The following is a 19,600-nucleotide window of genomic DNA, read 5'->3' on the forward strand; positions in this document are numbered from 1 at the left end:
TTTTTTTTTTTTAGAATGAACAGACCTGAGCATGTTCAAAGGCTGATGGGAGACTTCATTAAGAGGAAAGTGCAGATATAAAATCACTTATTACATGGATATATTTATTTATTCATTTGCCTCAACCTGTTAGTCTGCAAACCCATACTAATCAAAGATGGCATTTTATTTTTGTTTGCCCAATGCCTAGAACTGTCAGGCATACAGTAGATGCTCAGAACATGCTGCTAGAGGCGGGGAACATCATTAGGATGAGCCTGAAGCCCTGAGGGAAGACATCCAAAGCTGTAAATTAGAAAGGGAACAGAGAAGTATTATTGAGGCTTATGAATTTAAATGTGATTTCTTAACACATGTCCAAAGAAATCCAAAGATTTAGAATACCATGAGGAAAAAATGGTTAAGAATTCTCTTTCCTTTGGCAGGTCATGGTCATGGTCAAGCAGAAGTCACAAGCTTTACACCCCACTCTTGCTCTTGCATATTGTTCAGATTTCTCCAGCAAAAGGCTCTTCAGACATGTGAACAATGATGCATCCTCGGTTTCAGGGCCAGCTGCTCCTCCGTCCTTGGCTTAGTGTCAACGAACGGGCCGTTGTAACAAGGTCAATTGATGGCGTTTCCCAAGGGGCAATGTCCCGACAAGCCCCTCACCCTTTGCCTTCATCTGCTGGACCATATGTTGCATTCATGTTGTATCTGAGCAGCAAAATATGACCACCACTAAACAAATAAGGTGATGTTGCTTTTAAGCGAATCTTCTCCAAACCTCAACATTACTTTCTGAGATGACAGCATTGGCTGGAAAGCTAAGACTCCATTGTCAAAGGCAACAGCCCTCCCAAAGGGTACCTTTGCCCTTCCTGTCTTAGCACCTGATTTCTCAATGCTGACGCCTGGCTGCCAAGTCCCTCGAATTACTACTGCATTTCTTATGAGGGTGGCAAGGAAAGGACTTGGTCTCTGGCCCAACTCTATCGATCAGGAGATTAAAGCGATGGATGGAAGATGGAAAAATCTGTGTTCTTTAATGAACTCATCTTTCCAGTTTCAAAGAAGTCTGTAAACAGCTGAGTGAGATGAACCATAGTCCTCATAGGACCATAAGGAATGCTGACTCAGAAAGAAAAACAGAGGGCCTGTGGCCAAAAGAAACAGAGGTTTCTCAGATCAACATCTTGAATTTGGCTTAACTTGCCCAATCCACCTGGCAGGCACTTCTGGGGGAATGCCAACCACATCTGGAGAGACATGAATTCGCTACCCTCTTGATCACTGCAACAGGATGAGAGGGTTACTATTTTCAATCTGGAAATCTGTTGTGTTGTGGTTGGTTAACAGTTGCCATGTTCCACCCTCAGCTGGCCACTGTTCAGAGCCGGGTGCAGCACTCTTAATGGTCAGAGCTAGTTTGGAATGTCACATGAGTGGGCCACGCTGAAGCTCGGCTGCTAGGAGCCCAGCCAAGCCACAAGATGGCAGGAAGCAGCTGCCCACGAATACCCCCTGAGAGTTAGGGGAGGTGGGCTTTTACTGGGTCAAGGCTTTGGGCCAACCACTGGTGGGGAGTGTGGCCAACAGGCCATTCTTCTCAGCCACAGCCTCCTCCACTTGGGTTGGATCAGTAACAGCCACATCAATCGCCTGGTAGAGTAACAACAACTAAGTGACATCATTCATGTCAAAAGTGGTTTATAAATTAGAACAGGCTAACAAAGGTTCATTTCAGGAAAGTGGGTTCAGCATAATCAATAACAACAGATAGACACCCACTGAATACAAAGAGGAACACTCTGCCTTCCACCAAATAGTAATCATAAAAGGACAGGTACCTCAGCCAGTCCCTTGGGTCACGTGTGACCTTCAGCCTGGTCTGCTGTGTCTGATGCATCCTTATGTAACCCAGACAAACACTCACTTAGGAAAACAGACACTAAATGTTTCCTAAAATTTTGACTGAAATAAAGAGCACTTATTAGGTAAGACTTGGAAAATGTGGGCTCAATGCTTGGGTGGTGACAGCGGAGAAGGCTGGATTGGTAATTCAGAGATTTGAGAAGGGCCTCAAGTTAATCAAAATAAGTAAAATTAGGTAGAAATGAGGTAACTATTTATTTGCAAGGTTCTCCTGGTCTGAATCTATAATCAAGAATCATATGGGGCACCTGAGTGGCACAACTGGTCAAGCGTCCAACTCTTGATCTCAGCTCAGGTCTTGATCTCAGGGTCGTGAGTTCAAGCCCCAAGATGGATTCCACGCTGGGAATAGAGCCTACTTAAAAGAATCACAGTGAGCTTTAGTCCAAGTTCTGGGTCTCAGTTTCCCTAAGTGTAAACCGTTAAACAGGTAAAACAATGTTGGCCCACTGTGTGTAACTAGGGGTGCTATTAGGAAAGGCACAAGACACAAATAATCCCACTATTTCGTGCTTGCTCATGATGAGAGCAAAATGCTAAAATAACATACTAACTTGGGAAGTATATTCCTTTAGCTTAGGGATGGTGGGGTCACCTGATCAAAACTTTTAAGAGTGGTGGTTGTGAGCTGGGGTGATTGGAGTGACCCCATTCTCTGGGTCAGAGGGCAACAGGCAGGGTTTAGGAAGGTCCCAGACAGAGAAAGCCCAAATTGCAGCAGGTCAAACTCACTCAGAGCAACTTCCAGACACCAGGGAGCATTTGCATCTGGGTGGGTTCTTAGGTCAGTGTTCTTAGAGTCATGAACACTCCCCCTAAGAAAAACAGGGTTCCTCCATCCAATTCTGCCCCACCCCACCAGAGGCACTGAGCAACAGAGGCCTATAACCAATTATGTCACAGTTTCCAAATCAAGACCAAACTCAAAGTTATGGCTCAACGACCAAGAAATGAAACCAGTACTTTAAGTGCTCAATTTAACTCAGAATGGAAAATTGTCTGATGTGTTATTCTATAACATCAAAAAACTAATACCACCCAAACCTATACATGACCAAGATCTTATTTTTGGCATTCTCATGGTCTTCCTAGGATTTTCCTTTGCTTTTTAAGTTTCATTATTTCTTTCACAAGCCAAGTGTCATGCCCTTAAGGATCAGTTCTGACGTTCAAAAGCACGTACAGGGTCCTCATCACAAGGCTGCTCTTGCACATTTCCCTTCTAAGTAGAGAGAGAAAGGCAATGAGGTGAGATCCAATGCTTAGGATAGTCCATTTTTCAGAATGACTGGTGAATTGTTGCTGAAGACCTTTGCAGAAACAAGATCTGGGCAGTGAGCAAGGGCAGTAAGAAAACTCCATTCCCAGAGCTAAGTTCAGAGCATGGAACAAGGCAGGTTCTCAACATGGTTTCCCAATATTCTCTCCCTTGTCTTTCAAGATCTCATAGAAGTCTGGATGGTAAAGGTAGAAACATGAGTGATTCATATCCTCATTCCTCAATCCCAGCAAGTTTCTGAGAAGCGGAAAATTCTAGGGGTGACAAACATTTAGAAATTAATTCAAGCAACTCTAGCTCTGTAATCCTGGCACCCAGCACAACACCTGGCATGTGAACAATGCTCAGTGAGCTCTTACTGAATGAGAGGAAATCAGCAACCTACCTAAAACAAAATGACCTGCAATCAGGGATCACGGTTTCCGTATCTGTAGCCGCACTAACATCGGATACTTGCTACGCTCTGGTTTTCCCAAAGAACTTTCTCTAATCGCAAGCTGCAAGAAGCTGGCTGACCCCAGAGATAAGCAGTCCAGCGTACCTGGTTCATGTGGCTAGTCTGAAAGATGCATTGTTTCATTGCAGGGCTGGGCCCTAAATGTTGGTACCTTTTTGTCTCTCAAATGAACTTGAGCAATGTCTGGATACAGGTGGAATTCTTAGGGAATTCTTGATCATGGGGTGCCTGTTGAGAACTTCTGAAACCAACCTGTTTTGGTGCCATGAATGTCTCTGATACTTATCTCTGTGGAAGAAAATGTTTCTCCAAGAAGGGGTGGGATGGGGAGACCAGGTCATGACACTTACTCAACATCCCTGATGGAGCGGCAGCTGTGCAAGGAGCTTTTTGGACATTGTTCTTTTTCTTTCTTTCTCAAATATTTTATTTATTTATTTATTTGAGAGAGAGAGAGAGGGAGTGAAGGGGAAGGGCGGAGGGAGAGAGAGAAAATCTCAAGTAGACTGCGCTGAGCACGGAGCCCAACACAGGGCTTGATCCCATGTCCCCGAGACCATGACCCGAGCCAAAACCAAGAGTCGAACACTCAACTGACTGAGCCACCCAGGCACCGCCAGACATTGTTCTATTTGATGCTCACAACAACTCTCTGGCGTATTTGACAGAGAAAAAGATCTGCCAGAAATTGAGGGTTACCAGAAAGGAGGTGGGTGGGGGATGGGTGAAATAGGTGATGGGTATTAAGGAGGGCACTTGTCATGAGCACTGGGTGTTGTATGGAACTGCTGAATTACTATACTACACTGTACACCTGAAACGAATATTACACTCTATGTTAACTAACTGGAATTTAAATCAAAACTTAAAAGAATATATGTCAGGGAGGTAGTAGGTCGAGTCCAAGGTCACAGAGGTAGAAAGGGGCAGTGCCAGGTTTAGAATCCAGATTTGAACATGCACTGCTAAATGGTCTCTGTGGAAGTGTTTTTAGTAATTAGGGGTATAGCATTCCTTACAATCATAATTACTGAAGAATCCTGTAATAAATTCTGTTCTTAGAGCCTCCATATCCTGAGCACTCCACAATGGAACATGACTCTCTCGACTTTTGCTGTCAACTGCATAATTCGGATTTATATAATAGCCGATAAGGGGAACTGCAATGTGGATATTCCTTTGGGGAAAAGAGGCCCTTTCTCTAGAAAATACATATATTTTGTATTTTTATATTTGCCATTAGCACTTGGGTAACCGTCAATAAACTGAGCAGAGATTGATATACATGCAAAAACTTGAAGAATTTTCTAGGCTCTCCCACCTGAGGCACACAGTAGTAGCAATCCTGCCAAGAGGCCCCTTTATTAGAACATTAAATATGTCAAATCTTGGTTCATTCAAAAGGTACTTTTAGAGGCCTTTGTTGTGGAGTTGCATTCAAGATGATCCTCTAACAACCCATTTATGAAATATGCAAATTTCGATGCAGTGGCAGAAGGTACAACTGTGACCACAGACCCGGGAACAGCCACTGGGATACTGACCCTGAGTGTGAAAATTACATTTCTGAAGAAAAACAGGATAAATATGGTGAGAAGAACTTTTATAAACATCGCTGGATAACTACAGCCAAAGGAGGTGTTTCATTTGGCAAGAATCAAGAAGTCTAAAACCAGGCCTTAATGTCAGAGGCGCTTGTAACTGGAGAGGTGTCACAGAGCCTCGTGAAGCCTTCTGGAAGCCATCAGCCCAGACCCAGAGCGTATGCTCGGAGGCTGGCTCTGGCCTCTGCCGATGAGGCCATTACTGTCGCTCCCCATTTTTTTATGTTTGGGAGGGAACTCCAGATGCCCCTTCACCTCTGCCTGCCTACCACATATTAAAGGATTTATGTATCTATACAAAAATCTATATTAAAAAGAAAAAATATATATATAAAGTAAAAACTGGCCAAAGAGCCTATTAGAGGAAGTAAAATATTTGAGACCTTACTTAGATGTACTTTTGGGATCTTGCAGTCACAAGACTCTGTTCAAAAGGGCTGTTCAAAAGTCAAAAGTTCAAAATTCCATATCCTATTTAAGTTTTCCCAATATATGAAACCCAAGAAGTAGGCCGACCATTAGCAAGTTATTCCCTGTACCCCAGTGCAGTCATTGGAAGTACAGAGAGTGCTGAAAACTTCAGGGCTGAGACAGATTTCAACAGTTTACCACAATGGAGTAACTCAAATCCCAGGAAATGCACTATTTGGATATGGTAACCAACAAAGAACAAAGTTTGAGCAATAATCTTTTATTATATTAAGAACAACTAAACAGATCATGTCCTACTTCCCATGTTTCAGTGATACGGGGACTCTGAAGGGTCAATACTTCATGAGACTCAGAAGAACAGAAACCCTCACAATGGCTCCCAAAAGCTCTCTTTGCACACATAGGGACAGTCTGTGGACAGAACCATTGTCTAGATTCTGTTGCCTCTAGAAACCAGAGGGAAACACAATAGCCCTGAAACATTCCCATGACAATGTGCCCCAAAAGTAGTAATAAAAGCTGTTCAACAGCTTCTGGACCTTAGTCTGATTGCTCCACTACTAACTTTTATGCCACATGACATGTTACAAACCTGGACTCTCGCATTCCCCCCTCAGTCCTCTCTGGGGGTGGGGGAGGGCAATGGGACAAGGGACTATAAGCGTCTGATAGACAAAGAGACCAGAGAGAAGTGGAAGGAGCTTTTCCAGGACGTCCCCACCACCAAACCTAGCTCTGGCTCTGCCAGAGCCCCCGCCTGAAGACAGACCACAGCACATGGCCCTTTGTGGGCCAGGCTGCAAGGAGAGGGGCAGGAAGGACCGTGAGAGAGTGCTGAGGTCAGCTGCTCCTGAGGCTCTGAGTCAGCACCTTCCAGACCAGAGTGGCTGTCGGGAAACAGACTTCTCTCCCACAAAACCCCAAATATAACAGCAATCCAAGAGCTTGAAACCCATGGGCACGGTTCCGGAGTGGGAGCCCCAAGCTGACCATGCGTGCCAAGGAACTGGGCGCTGGAACCCATCACCCACCCAGTCACTGCTGCCCCCTGAGCTGGCTGTAGTGGAGAGACAAGGAAGGAGGAGCGAGGTGCTACATCGATATGCAGGAACAAGTCCTCCCTGGAGCCAGGCTCAGTTTAAAGTCCTTACTAAATAAGCAAACACAACAATGACCTCATTCCAGAAATTGTTTTCCCCACGAAGACTTGGATAGCTTCACGTTTCAACTAGCTGTTGCTTTCAAGTGAAGGGGTGGGGAGGGTAATCGGGGATGCAATGGAAAGAGTAAAAATGTTCCAATCAATGAGGTATTAAAGTCATTCAACTTTAAGGGCTGCTTAGGATATAATATTACCTGATAAAACCAAGACACAAAATTGTACACAGACACACACACACACACACACACACACACACTAACTTAGAAAAAAAAAGTTTGGAAGGAAAGATACTAACCTCTTAAAGTATGACTGACGGAATTATAAACAATTAAACAATTTATTTCATTTCGTTCTACTCTTCTAAAACAGAATAATTCTCCAGCTATCTGACCGAGCACAGTTTTGGAAGGGAGACATGTGAACCAGTGTGGGAGGAAGGAGTTCCTCCAGATGGACCAGATGGTCCAAATTAATCCTGGTCACCAAGAAGGAGGCAGACAGCAAGGACTGACCACATATCTATCAATGGAATAATTTTTCAAATTTTCTTTAATGAATGTGTATGGCTTTTCAAATGGGGAAAAAAAAAGACATCCCACCCCGGCCATCCTGAGATGTTAGTGACTTGAAGTACCGTGTATGTGGAAGTCTCCAGGGCTTCTGTAATCTTCCCTCTCTCTACCCAGGGACATGTGAGAGTCTCTCAATACTGCAGGATTGTATGGAGTGAAGGGAGAGAAACAGCACCCAGGCAGAATTCTGAAATGCAAGATTAACTCAAAACTGTGAGTTCTGGTGGCTGAACAAAAAAGCTATGTATTCTCTCAATTACAGAATATTCCTGCCTCCAAAATGACAAGTTTTCCCTACTGAGACCACTCACACCTCATCTACCACCTGCCCTGCACCCCCAGGCTCTTTGCTGTATTCAGAGAAACCTAACATCTGAGGGAGGGAGAGGAAGCATCTACCACGCGCTGGGCCCTATCTCCTACCAAGCACGACGCCAGGTCCTTCGTCTATGTCTTCTTCGATTTTCAAAATAATGCAGAAACAAAGGGTGGCGAGCCATTTTGAGACAGGAAAACCAAACGTACGAGAGAGAACCCAGGCAGTAGGCTGATGAATTATGGGGATGGAATCTGCACACGTCAGCGGACTTAGAAGCCCCTGCTCCCAGGCAATATGGACACAATATGGCACAAGCAGTCTTCTGGATGAAGATGTATCAGAGGATTGTTTCTGGCTCCTGAGGGGAAGGGAGGAACAGTTTCATGACACTATTTGCTAATATGTTTGGAAGAAGAAAAAAACGCTGCTAAAAGCCAGTTACAGACACTGCCAGCCTCCTTGGAGCTTTTATAGTGCTGGTGAAGGGACTGGGAAGTCCACCCCCCACCCCCCTGCTGGAACTCCTGAGGCACAGCCTGGTGGTTTACAGTGGCAGCCCCTCCTGCACTGACCAGAGGTGGTGGCATTGACTCAGAAAGGACCCAGTGCTTGGCGAGTCCTCCTTCTGTGCCAGGCTGTGCCCTAGGTACTGTATACACATGCTCTATTTTTCACAAGAGCTCTAAGCCCAAAGTGACACAAGCATCGGGTGGTGTTACTGGATTTAGACCCAAGAGTGCCTAATCCTAAGTACTTTTTCTGCTAACTCAGATAGAACCATCCAGTGAGTCCCAGTCTATCATCTCTTTGCCAGAGGAAGAGCAGACCCCCTGTTGCATGGTCAGCATATCAAATCCTAATTCTGCACTCCGTGACATTCCTCTATGACATTCACATGCCCTGTACCTTCTGGGGCAGTTCCAGTTGTGAACATGCTGGTCCCACTGCTCCCATGGGTGCACTCATACTTGTCTCACTGTGCGGTCTGCCCCAGGAAGCCTCACCCACAATGGGGCCACCCTCAGCACTTGCTCCTTCCAAAGAGGGACAGTCATTCCTCCCACAGTGACAGGTCATTTATATGCTCTGATTTGCCTCCCATGTTTCTGCTTTATCTTCCCTATAATACTCAAAGTTCCTTTCAAATCAATACTTCCCAACTGGAAGACCACTCTCAAGGGAGGAATCCCAGCAACAGCAGAATAAGCAGCAGCAGAAACTACAGTCCTACCTAAAACGGTTCCACTTACTGTATTTGCAGGCAGCATGGTGTCAGACGGAATGCCCCCTCTGAGACATGATTTTACAGTATCTCATCGGAATGCAACTCCCAGAATTGGAAGTGCCCAACTGTAATTTAACCGGAATCCATGGAAAGTCTTATGCATAGATTAGAAAACTTAAGTGCTCAAACAGGACATAACAAAAGCTTGGCTTGACTAGAGTTAACTTGAAAAATTAAGACACTTCAGCTTTTGGTAGTGAAGTTCCAGAACGACTCAACAGTATAATGTGATCATTTAACAGAAAAGAAAAGAGAAAGCGGGTATCTTGTTAGGATGTGCTAATGGAAGCAGAACGTCCAGATCACAGAAATGTTCAGCTGAACTCTGGGCTGGGCCCTCGCTCTCCAGAATGACAAATAACATGCTCAGTGCTGAGAAGCACACTTAACAAACTGATGGAGTCCTCAGAGGAGGAGGAGACGTGGTGGCTAGTGTAGAAAGAAAACAGAGAAACATAAAGAAATTTTCAGATGTTTGACAGGCTGTCACATGGAAGAGGGTGTCTAGAATATGAATCAGTGGGTGGCAATTACTGAGAAACAATTTTCTGTTCAATCAAAAGAAACTTCCAAACCATGTCTGTGGGAGGCAGAATGACGGCCCCCAAAGATGACCACAGGAGGCAATCAAGAAGAGACTAAACGTCTACCTGAATGGAATGCTGTGCGAGTAAGTCCTGGATGACCCCCACACACCCCTGTGACTCTGGGAGTCCACAGGCCCACGGCAGGTCCTTCTGCCGTTGTATTCGACACGCTGGTCCCCACCCCCAGGCCCGGTGGCCCGCAAGGGCTTGCCCTCGCCTTCTCCCCAGAGGACAGCGGTTAGTCAGTACAAGGCACCCTTTGGGTGGCGGATGCCCTAGTGGTGGCCGGGCCTGGCTCAGCGCTAACGTGCTTGCGGGGTGCCTACCTGAGCAGAGAACTCCTTTGTTCCTGGCACAGGAGAAGTTGTCACACTGGCAGAAAGCGCCGTAGATCTTCCCGAACTCGCTCTCGAAGCAGGAGCACTGGTTGCAGCTGCACTCCCCACGCCCGCTGCACAGGGGCTTGCCCTCGGCTTCCCGGCACAGGTTCTGGTACCCGCTCTGGCTCTCCCCTTCCTGGCACTCACACCTGGTGCCCAGGTGGCCGGGGTTGCACTCGCACAGGCCGCACACGTAAGTCCCGTTCCCGCTGCACCTGGCGCTGTCGGGCTCCAGCCCGGCGCTGCAGCCGCACTGGCAGCTGTAGGTGACCCCCACCTCCAGGCTGTCCCGGAAGCCCACGGGCCGCAGCGTGAACGTGTGCTCCGCGGGCCTGCCCGGGCAGCTCCGGGCCTCCGCCGACACTTCGAAGGACGCCTGGGCGGGAAGAAGAGAGGGGCCGTTGCGGCGTGGCGGGCCAGGGCCTCCCGACCACCCCGGGGCCCGGCCCGGGGAACCGCCCCCCACCGCACGCCCCGCCCCCCAGGCCCTGGACCGAGAGCTGCGGCTGAAGGCGGGAGGAGGAAGGGGCCCAGACGCGCGAGCGCGCTCTCGGCGGAGGCCCGCAGCACTCAGGCGCGCGGACACTCCACAGGCACGTGACCTTTTCCTCCTCACCGCCCCGAGGGAACGAGGAAACGGGCTTCTGCAGAAAGGCAGCCGGACGCGCTCAAGGGCACGCGGTGCTAGCTCCCCTGCGGTTCACTTTTATCCGACCCGCTCCCCTCTCCATTTTCAAGGTCACTCATTCCGCGAATACTTACTGGGCACCTCCTCTGAGCCGGGCGCTGAGCTAGACGTGCCCCCGACGTCACGGGGCACGGGGGTCCACACACCCTGGCAACTGCCTGCCCCTCTGCAGAAGGGCTTCCTCTCCTGCTGGACAGGGGACGAGGGGCCCCGGGTCCCTTCCGGAGTGTCTGTCTCCCCACAGACACGCCTGAAGCCTCGCTCTGCCCCCGTGTCTCCCCGGACTGGTCATCCTCCCCAGTCACGGCCCGTGGTCGTAAACGAGCGTCATCACAGACCAAACGCGCCCCGCACACGGACAGACTTTTTCAACAAAGCCCGTGAAGAAGTGTCGCTAACTCCTGAGCTTCTCACGGGTCGCCCGCTGGCAGACGGCAGTGCGGGAGAGACGCGCGGCAGCCGCCCGCATGGTTGCGAGGTGAGCGGAGCCCGAAGCGGAGCGCCGTCCCGCCACCTCCCGGCCTCCCACGGGACAGGAGCCGAGCGTGGCCGCTCAGCCAGGCTGCGCCCGGGGCCCGGCGCGTGGAGCTCCACAGCCAGGTAGCCGCCCGCCCTGACCAAAGGCCACCCTGAGACGCGTCTCCCCCGAACGGAGGGCGCTCCCGACGCGGTCCCGGGCCTGGGCCCATTCCTCCAACTGACTCATGGCGGCTGGCCGAATGGCTTTATTTTTCAAGAGACTCCTCAGGTCGTTCTGAGGCTCAGCATGGGTTAGAAACCACCTGCCTTGGGCTAGAGATGACCGAAGCCTACGGACAGGAAGGGGGTGGGGTGCCTGACCGAAGCCACCCATGGGGTTGTCAAGAATGCAGAGGTGAACATCCCTCCCTTTGGAGAGAAGCCATGACTTGCTCAAGGCCACCACTTCCCGGGGTTACAATGGTGTAGGACTTGTTAAATGAAAAGTCCTTGCCTCCCAAAGGCATCTGGGGCTCAGAAACGGAATAAGTGGCAAAGAAATAGCCAAGAGCCCAAGGGATTTAGTTACTGAAAGACTGAGGAGTGCCCATCTGGGAGCATAACCTGCCCCCAGGGAAACTTGCCCGCATCAAGGGACAAAGTAACAAGAGAAGTCAATCTCCCGAGTCTTCCCAATGTGTCTGTGTTTGCTGGGGAGTAAGTGGAGAAGCCAGGGGAGCCCCCGGATCGGTGGGAGCAGCCAGTGACCCAGGATTTAGAAAGGCTCATACACTGGCTGGCTGGCCGGGGGAATGAGGAAGACTGGCCTTTAGGCAGTCCTGGTGGCTTTCCTCAGCCAAAGCTTTGGCCTAACCCAGGTCCTAGCTGTCAGGCCCATGCAGCCTGGCGTGTGGCCAGCCATCTGATAAGCAGAGAGCAGCTCTAACTCAGCCACTGGTCTCGCAGGTCCTGCTGGGCACAGGAATGCTATAAAAAGCACTTCAGGAACAACAAGTAAATCTGTTCTGCTACCTTCCTTTCAGAGTCCATTTCCCTGGGGGATCAGAAAAGAATCCAGAGTCTGTCAGGCCCCCGGAATGAGACTTTTTCCTGATTACTGTGGACTTCAACTGATACTCAAGGCTCCCCAGTTCCTGGAAACTTTCCATCTCCCACTCTGAGATTCCAGAGGAAGGTCATGGACATAGCAGCCCTCCCTCCCATCCAGTCTTGTTATTTGAGCCTCACTGGGATGCTCCTGGTTTCCCCGCAGGGCTGTTGGCCTGATCCATGCTTTCAAAAGGGCTGCCCAGCCCCCACCCCAAACCCACCAAACCCGGGGCTGTACAGATGCCAAGTCCACCAGGAGCTCATTGAAACAAAGTGCTGGGCATGGGCACAGGCTACAGGGCCCCAAAGCAGGGGACAAGAGAGGGGGACGCTGTGGGAAGCCCATGATGGGACTCACTAAGTCCTTTGTACTGGGCGTTAGTGCTTGCTGCACGGCTGGCCACTTGCATACTGATTTGTCAAAGTCAGTTCATGAGAAAACCAAAGCCCAGTGGCCGGGCCCACTCAGTCAGCACTGGCTGGTGTTGGGACCAGAGGAGGAAAATTAGGGAAACATTGAAATCACTGGAGAAGAGAATCTCATTGGATTTGACACTTAGAAGGTTTTATTCAAGGAGTATTTCTTTTGTCCTTCACCCCCTGCCACCTCTCCTGCTTCCTGCCTGGAGAGATCTCTTAACCCAGAGAACACAGAAGAGTCACAAAACCATGGCCTCTGGTTGGAAGGGACCATAAAGCCTCTGCCTACCCCCCCTCTCCCCCTACTGCTCCTGCAGGAAGCTTTAGTTCCAAGGGGGTGAGACTCACCTGGCTGCCACTTGAACCCAGCTGTCCCAAGGCTGCACCCACCTACCCCCACCCCCGCCATGGGCCATGTCCTCATCTACAGGCCAGACCCAGAGATACCCGATGACAGTTACACCCTGACTGCTTTTCCTAATCCCTCTTCCCTAGGTAAGTCCCTGAGCCCTTCTGCCTACCTCCTGCCATTCCCTGAATTGTCCACAGACATCCCAAGTCATGGCACTGAAGAAGAACACCCACCTGCCAAATAACAGCCAGATACCTTAGCTTGGCACCTATGTCCTACCCATATGGCCCACGCCTGCCTCAGGCCCCAACCCACTCTCCTCAGCTGCTTCCCACCTGCAAAAGGGCAAAGCTTGTTCACACGTTCAGACTCACCTACTGCTCTGCACATGCTATGCCCACTGATGGGACCTCCCCATCCTCCCTCTCCATGCCTGGAAAACCTCTACTCATGCTCCTCAGCTCAAACAGCACCCCTCTGTGATGCAGGTCCTTTGTCCTTGGGGCTGCTGGGACACCATGCCCAACTTTTATAGCTGCACCCCTCACCCTCTATGGGGCTGACTCATCGCATGTGTATTTCCTCTGCCAGATTTGTCCTTGAGACCAATGTTAGGGGGGAAGAGGAGCAGGCCTGGCTGCTGAAGCCCAACTGTGAGCCCTCTAGAGAAAGCTCAGTCTGGGACAAGGGACAGAAGTTTGCCTTCCTGGCCCAGGGTTAAAAGAATCAGACTGGCCCCAGCTGGGAAAGCAGAAGTGCATCTCCCCTTCAGCAAAAGGGGGGCTGAGGGAGAGCCCCCCTCATTCCCCTGCCAGGGCTGGCTCCATGGGCCTGGGCCTTTGTAGTCCCAGGGCCCCACACTCAGAAGGGCCCCGTGCTCAGTTTAATCCTCTGCTGTTGTCATCTTCAAATTCTGTATTTTTGAACAAGGACCCCAGGGATATTTTGATTTTCCACTGGGTCCTGCAAATTATGCAGCTGATTCTGCCCCCATGCTTCCAGGGCCCTCCAAGAGCTTGCCTCTCGTGGCTGGCATGGCCCTGGCGGGCAGCAGCTTGTCCACTGTGACAAGAGGTTGCTGCCCTGTGCCAGTCTATTTCCATCCAAGAAAACGAGAACTCCACCCCCTGTGCAGTAGAGCCAGGGGCCATGGGACAGCAAGACAACAGTGGAACAACGAGCCACCACGGGAGGCTTCCCTCTGAGCTGAAGGGAGGCTGCTGGCCCACCCGTAGAGAAGAGCTGTCCAGGGCGATCAGCGTGGACGAAGCACCTTTCTTCTGTTTCTATTTCAGCTTCTCTATTAAATCATCCCAATACATCAGAGATTTTTTGTTTTTGTGAAAAAATGCCATTTAAAATCTTTCGGGGGGGGTGCACCTGGGTGGCTCAGTCAGTTAAGCATCTGCCTTCGGCTTAGGTCATGATCTCGGATTCCTGGGATCGAGCCCCATGTCAGGCTCCCTGCTCCGCAGCGAGTCTGCTTCTCCCTTTCCTTCTGTGATCTCTCTCACTCCCTCTCAAATAAATAAATAAAATCTTTAAAAAAAAAAATTTTTTTTTAAATAATAAAATCTTTTTTTGTCTTCTGGACAATGTCCCTACTTTCCTGAGCTATTCTAGCAAAAACAAAAATCTGTACACAGGGGTGTCTGTACATAGGTGATAATGATGCCACCTGGGCTTCCTAGAAAGCTTTACTTCCCAAGTGCATGAGGTAGAACAGACTCTGGCATCAGTAGTTTCAGACTGGACTCCAGGTGCTTGCGGCTCAACAGCAGCAGGACTTCCAGCAAGTTTCTCAGGTCCCCCTGGGACCCCAGTCTTTCTCACCTCAAGTGGGGAAGTAACATCTACCTTACAGGTGCTGCAGGAAGCAGAGGGAAGCAGAGGAAGTCCCTCCTGCATGCAGTACAGCCCATCATAAATCCCCATGAAATGGTACACGGGTTATTCCCTCCATGGTAAGGACGACTAGTCAAGTGACCGAGGTCTGAGTTGCAAGTCCACCACTTAGTTGGGGATCTTGGGCAGGTTGTGACACTCCCAAATCTCAGGATGCCCAGCAGCAATAAGTGCAGCACCCCGTTCTCCACCTGAGCCACGGGGTGTGCACACTGAATGAAGTAAGGCGCATAAAGGCACTCAATAAACTACGTTCCCTGTGGGGGGGGCCCCCCCTTCTTTGATACCATACTTTGCTCCGAAATGAACCCTGTGAAACAGACATGAGAGAACAGAATCATAGGCAGCAAGAGGCCAGGGAAAGGTGGTCTAGGGTACCAGCAACACAGCCAGAAAGCCCTGGCTCCACTTTTCTCACCTGTCAACATGAATAACACTACCTTGCTCGTAGGGAAGTGGTGAGGAACACAGAGCTAACTCACTATCTTTCCTAAGGCTAACTGCACCTGCCTCTTGGGTCTATGAGGAACCCCAATATTCTTAAAAGGACTTTCTCGATTTTGCTTAAGGCAGCATCAATTGCCTGAGTTTCTTGCATCCAAAAAGAAATCCAACTTTATGTCATTATTATCAACAAACACCAGTTCCTTTGACCTTCCTGGTTTCCAGACAATTCATCATGATACTTGCTTGTCACTTGTGCTTTGGAAAAAAAAAAAAAAAAATAGGAGAGAGAACTGAACGCAGAACTCCAGATGCAGTGTGACCCACACAAAGAAGAGTGGGACCATTCTCTCTGGGGTTTCAAAACACTTCTGTTAATGCAACCTCAGTTAGCTTCTTTTCTTTTTTTAAGCAACACTGTTTATTCACATTAAGCCTTTGAGAGTCAGAATCTGCCAGATCCTTTTCTTAAAAACCACTATCAAACCAAATTTCCTCCACCCTGTAAATATTCCGAGCTAAATGCGGGATATCAGTCCTGTGATTTCAACCCAGCTGAATTTTGAAAGTTATTTTAAATCTTGGTTTTCCTGTATTATGAGATAAACTGTGTTCTCCAGTTCTGTGACCTTCTCACATTTGATAAGCAGGTCTTCTGTGAGTTCAACTGCAGCCAGTAGTGAACATGGACAGATGAGAGACATTTGGAACCTCACTCAAGTCTTCCTCCAGCTGACATTAACACTTTTAAGAAGCAAGTTTACTTAGCTACGAATCAGCCTAACTGTGCTATCATCGACTCCCACTATTTATCTTACTCATGAGGATGCCATTAGACATTGTCAAGAACCTTCCTGAAACCCAGGCATCTCGTGTACGCTGGATCCTCTTTGTCACCTCTGTCCCACTGCACCTATTTCTTCAGGTAAAGAGCTCCTCTTTTGGGTGTTTTATGCTTTTCGCTTTCCTGACACACTGCACCAGACATTCCACCCACAGATCTATGGAATTCACTTGTGTGTCCCTTTCTCTGGTGATCTCTGCCTCCTTCCATTTTTTCATAACTGTCTCTTTCAACCCTGTGACCACTGGGCTTTTGTGGTTTTCAAAAAATCATCTGGACTGATGAATCATTACAACAGATCAAGATAACATAAACATATTGCAAAATCTGACAAGTATTAAATATAAAATTTTATCAGAAGTGCCTCTTTAAGGAGATGAAGCTTTCTCCACCCAAAGAGTTCATGTATACATAAAATATTACTTATTGCTAAATAAGACAGGGATTGGTTCTATTCCTATTTTGTATTTGTCTAGATTAAAGCACACCCTCCAAAAAACCTGATTCATATAATTAGGAAGATGGGAATAGAAGGATTTTTGTTACAGCAACGTCACCTTACCCTAGGGGCGCCTTCTGAGTTAAATGCCACAAATAATCATTTTTCACTTTTAATGATGTATCATCTGACAACTTGATTAGGCCCTCTTTCCCTTTTTTTAAACAAAAGCAACTTGGAAGAAACAGGTCTTAGATAAAGATTTATTACTTAGTCATTAGAGTCCCTCACTTTCTCAACATTGATACCATATTTTGAATTGTCCCTTTGTCAGGGCAAGGCGCCACTGTAAGATTTAGAACGGGGTGGGGGGGGGGGGGGTGTACGCCTGTGGGTCGCAAATGGGTGAAGGGCAGCCGTGGAGGGAGGAGGGAGAGGATCGAGCATGGCACGTGGGAAAGCCCCAAAAGGCCATGCTGAGGGACAACCGGCCATGCAGCTCTACCTACGTCTCTCTGAGCTGTTTCCCTAGAGTCCAGGGTATAAGTCTGCTGATACCCACCTTGGCCATCATTAGGGTCTAATGCCCCAAAGATACGGTCATCTATTTTCAAGGTCCCTATAAATTTTTTGGCTTCAGTCAGATTCTTTCATGTGTGGAAGGGAACTTTCTCTCACTGCCTTTCTATATTCTGAGCAGTGGAACGGTCAACGCAACAGGGAAAGGATCCGTGGCCGGCGTCTAGCAGCAGGAAGCTCTGGAAGACGCGTGCACAGCTCTCCAGCACCGCTCTGCCTGCCTCTGTGCCCGTGTCTTCTGTTTCCATCACCCGTGTAAGTCCCTGGTTTGGCACACCAGTACGCACACTTCACATACAGTGTTTCTTCCCCATCGTTATTTATAGCCACTTAATCCACACAAAGCTTCAGTGCCCCCCACTGCTGTGGAGTTACCCACCCCATCAGATCAAATCAGAAGAAGTGGATGGCTTTCTTCATATTTTGCAGAAGGGTCAGATTATCCAAGGCACAGAGCAAGCTGTCGAAGACTAGGAATGAAGGCCAGTTTTCTTAGATTCCTACCATACTCTCCCACCTAATTTCATGCCTGTCAAATGAAGAAAATAATGTTTTAAAACGCCAAGGGCACAATGTCAACTTGAGGAAGCCTCATGCGGCAATGCACTGAGTGCTGTCTCCTGACTGAAGCTTTCTACCAAGTCCATCTGGCACCCCAAAGACACAGCACAGAGCAGGCGTCCCCTCATGATGCGGAGCTGGAGGACAGAATATAAACCCCTAAAACCCAGAAGCCAAAGAATGATGACCAACGCTAACAGGTATAATTGGGGGTGAGAACTTACCGTGTCCCCAATCTTCAGGCCTTCACACTTCCTCTGGCCAGGGTAGGACACACCATCCTGGCAGGTAGCAGTGAAGAAGAGATTAAGATCCTCAGGCTGATCCCAGACGGACACCTCCACTTTAGACCGGATGCTCTGAACAGAGAGAGAAGACGAAGCCAGAACCGTTTAGTACAGGTTGCAGCGGAGATGTTCACCATCAGTGAGGTTGACAAGGGTCCACCTGCCATATGGTAACTATCTGCTTCCAGGGGGTGATGCTCTGTCCCTGCTCGCCATTCCAGTGTCACCTCTCATCCCACTCAGCTTTGGACATGCAGCTCCTCAAATCTTGCCACGTGCCCCCTTACATGGGCCCGGGACAGTGTTCCCTTAGTCAATGGCTCTTCTCTCGTCTCTTCCCCTGGCTAGCATCTTGTCAACCTTCAAAACCAGTTCAGCAAAACCATTTCTCCTGGAATGCACCCTGCCAATCCTCACACTCACACCCACCCTCCATCAGATGAGGACCACATTCGCTGAGTTTTGAACCACATTCTGAAAGAATAATATCTTACATGGGAATTATGTTCTCAAGATGGTGAATGAAATAAAAATCAAGCCAAAGTTACCCATCAGAATAGAAAAAATAAAAGACCAAAAATATCAAGTGTTGGGAAGGATGGGTGGAGCAACTGGGGCCCTCATCCTGCTGTGTGAATTGGTACAAGCTTTGACAAAACCATTAGGCAACATCTACTAATGCTTGGACCAACCTTGGACCTAGTAATTCACTGTAGGATTATACCCAACAGAGATGCATACTGACCAGAGACATGTATGAGAACGTTTACAGCAACACTGTCCATAGTAGCTAGAAACCAAAACCACCCAAATGCCTGTCAACGGTAGAACAGACTTTTAACAAAACAATTATGGTGTGTTCACATAGAATACCATACAGTAACAATTAATGAAGTATGACATTCCATGACATAGATGAATCTTATAACACTGCCTGAAAGAAGCCAGACACAAATAGCATACATACTGTATGATTCTATTCATATGAAATTTAAAAGGAGGCAAAATTAATGGTTACCCTTGGAGGGATAAACAATGGAAGAGGGCACAATAGGTGGTTCTGGGTGTTAGTAATATTGTTTTTGGATCTGGGTGCTGGATACTATTTAGTTTGTGAGGAGTTTGTGCAAATTTCGCAGAAGCACGCCTGTTAAGTTGAAAAACTTGCCACTAAAAATCTCTAAGGAGGACGTACTTTGGGACTCGGGCCCAATGAACTGGCTTGTGTCTAGGGGCCACATCTTACAAAAAATAAATGTTTATACACTAAGTACATTCAGTATGGCAGGATGCACACACTCTAAGAGACACACGGATACATGGACCCCAAGATCAACGGATGACCCTTGAGGCCCGCACCCTCCTTTCTCAGGTGTACTTCAGGGAACATGAACAGATGGCTGGCAGGACTGCCTCTTGCTCTTCTGGGGTTCTTTTCTTTGTTTTTGTTTTGTTTTATTTTTTCCCTTTTTTGCTGAGCCTGTAGTGCTAAACTTGAATAAGTTAAATATGCAGTTT

The 19,600-nt window shown here is 48.3% G+C and overlaps 1 protein-coding gene across 1 annotated transcript in view; it reads right to left on the reverse strand.

The window, feature by feature from the left end:
* The window catches only part of ITGB5 (integrin subunit beta 5), a 112,776-nt gene that overhangs the window by 20,198 nt on the left and 72,978 nt on the right, over positions 1 to 19,600 (reverse strand). Inside the window, exons 9-10 of the mRNA XM_032406742.1 lie at positions 18,020 to 18,154; positions 9,941 to 10,370 (exon numbers count right to left, since the gene is read on the reverse strand). Coding sequence (XP_032262633.1) covers positions 9,941 to 10,370; positions 18,020 to 18,154 — 565 coding nt within the window. The remainder of the gene's footprint in view (positions 1 to 9,940; positions 10,371 to 18,019; positions 18,155 to 19,600) is intronic.

This window comes from Phoca vitulina, unplaced genomic scaffold, assembly GCF_004348235.1.
Source record: "Phoca vitulina isolate PV1807 unplaced genomic scaffold, GSC_HSeal_1.0 scaffold8, whole genome shotgun sequence".
Lineage (NCBI taxonomy): Eukaryota > Metazoa > Chordata > Mammalia > Carnivora > Phocidae > Phoca > Phoca vitulina.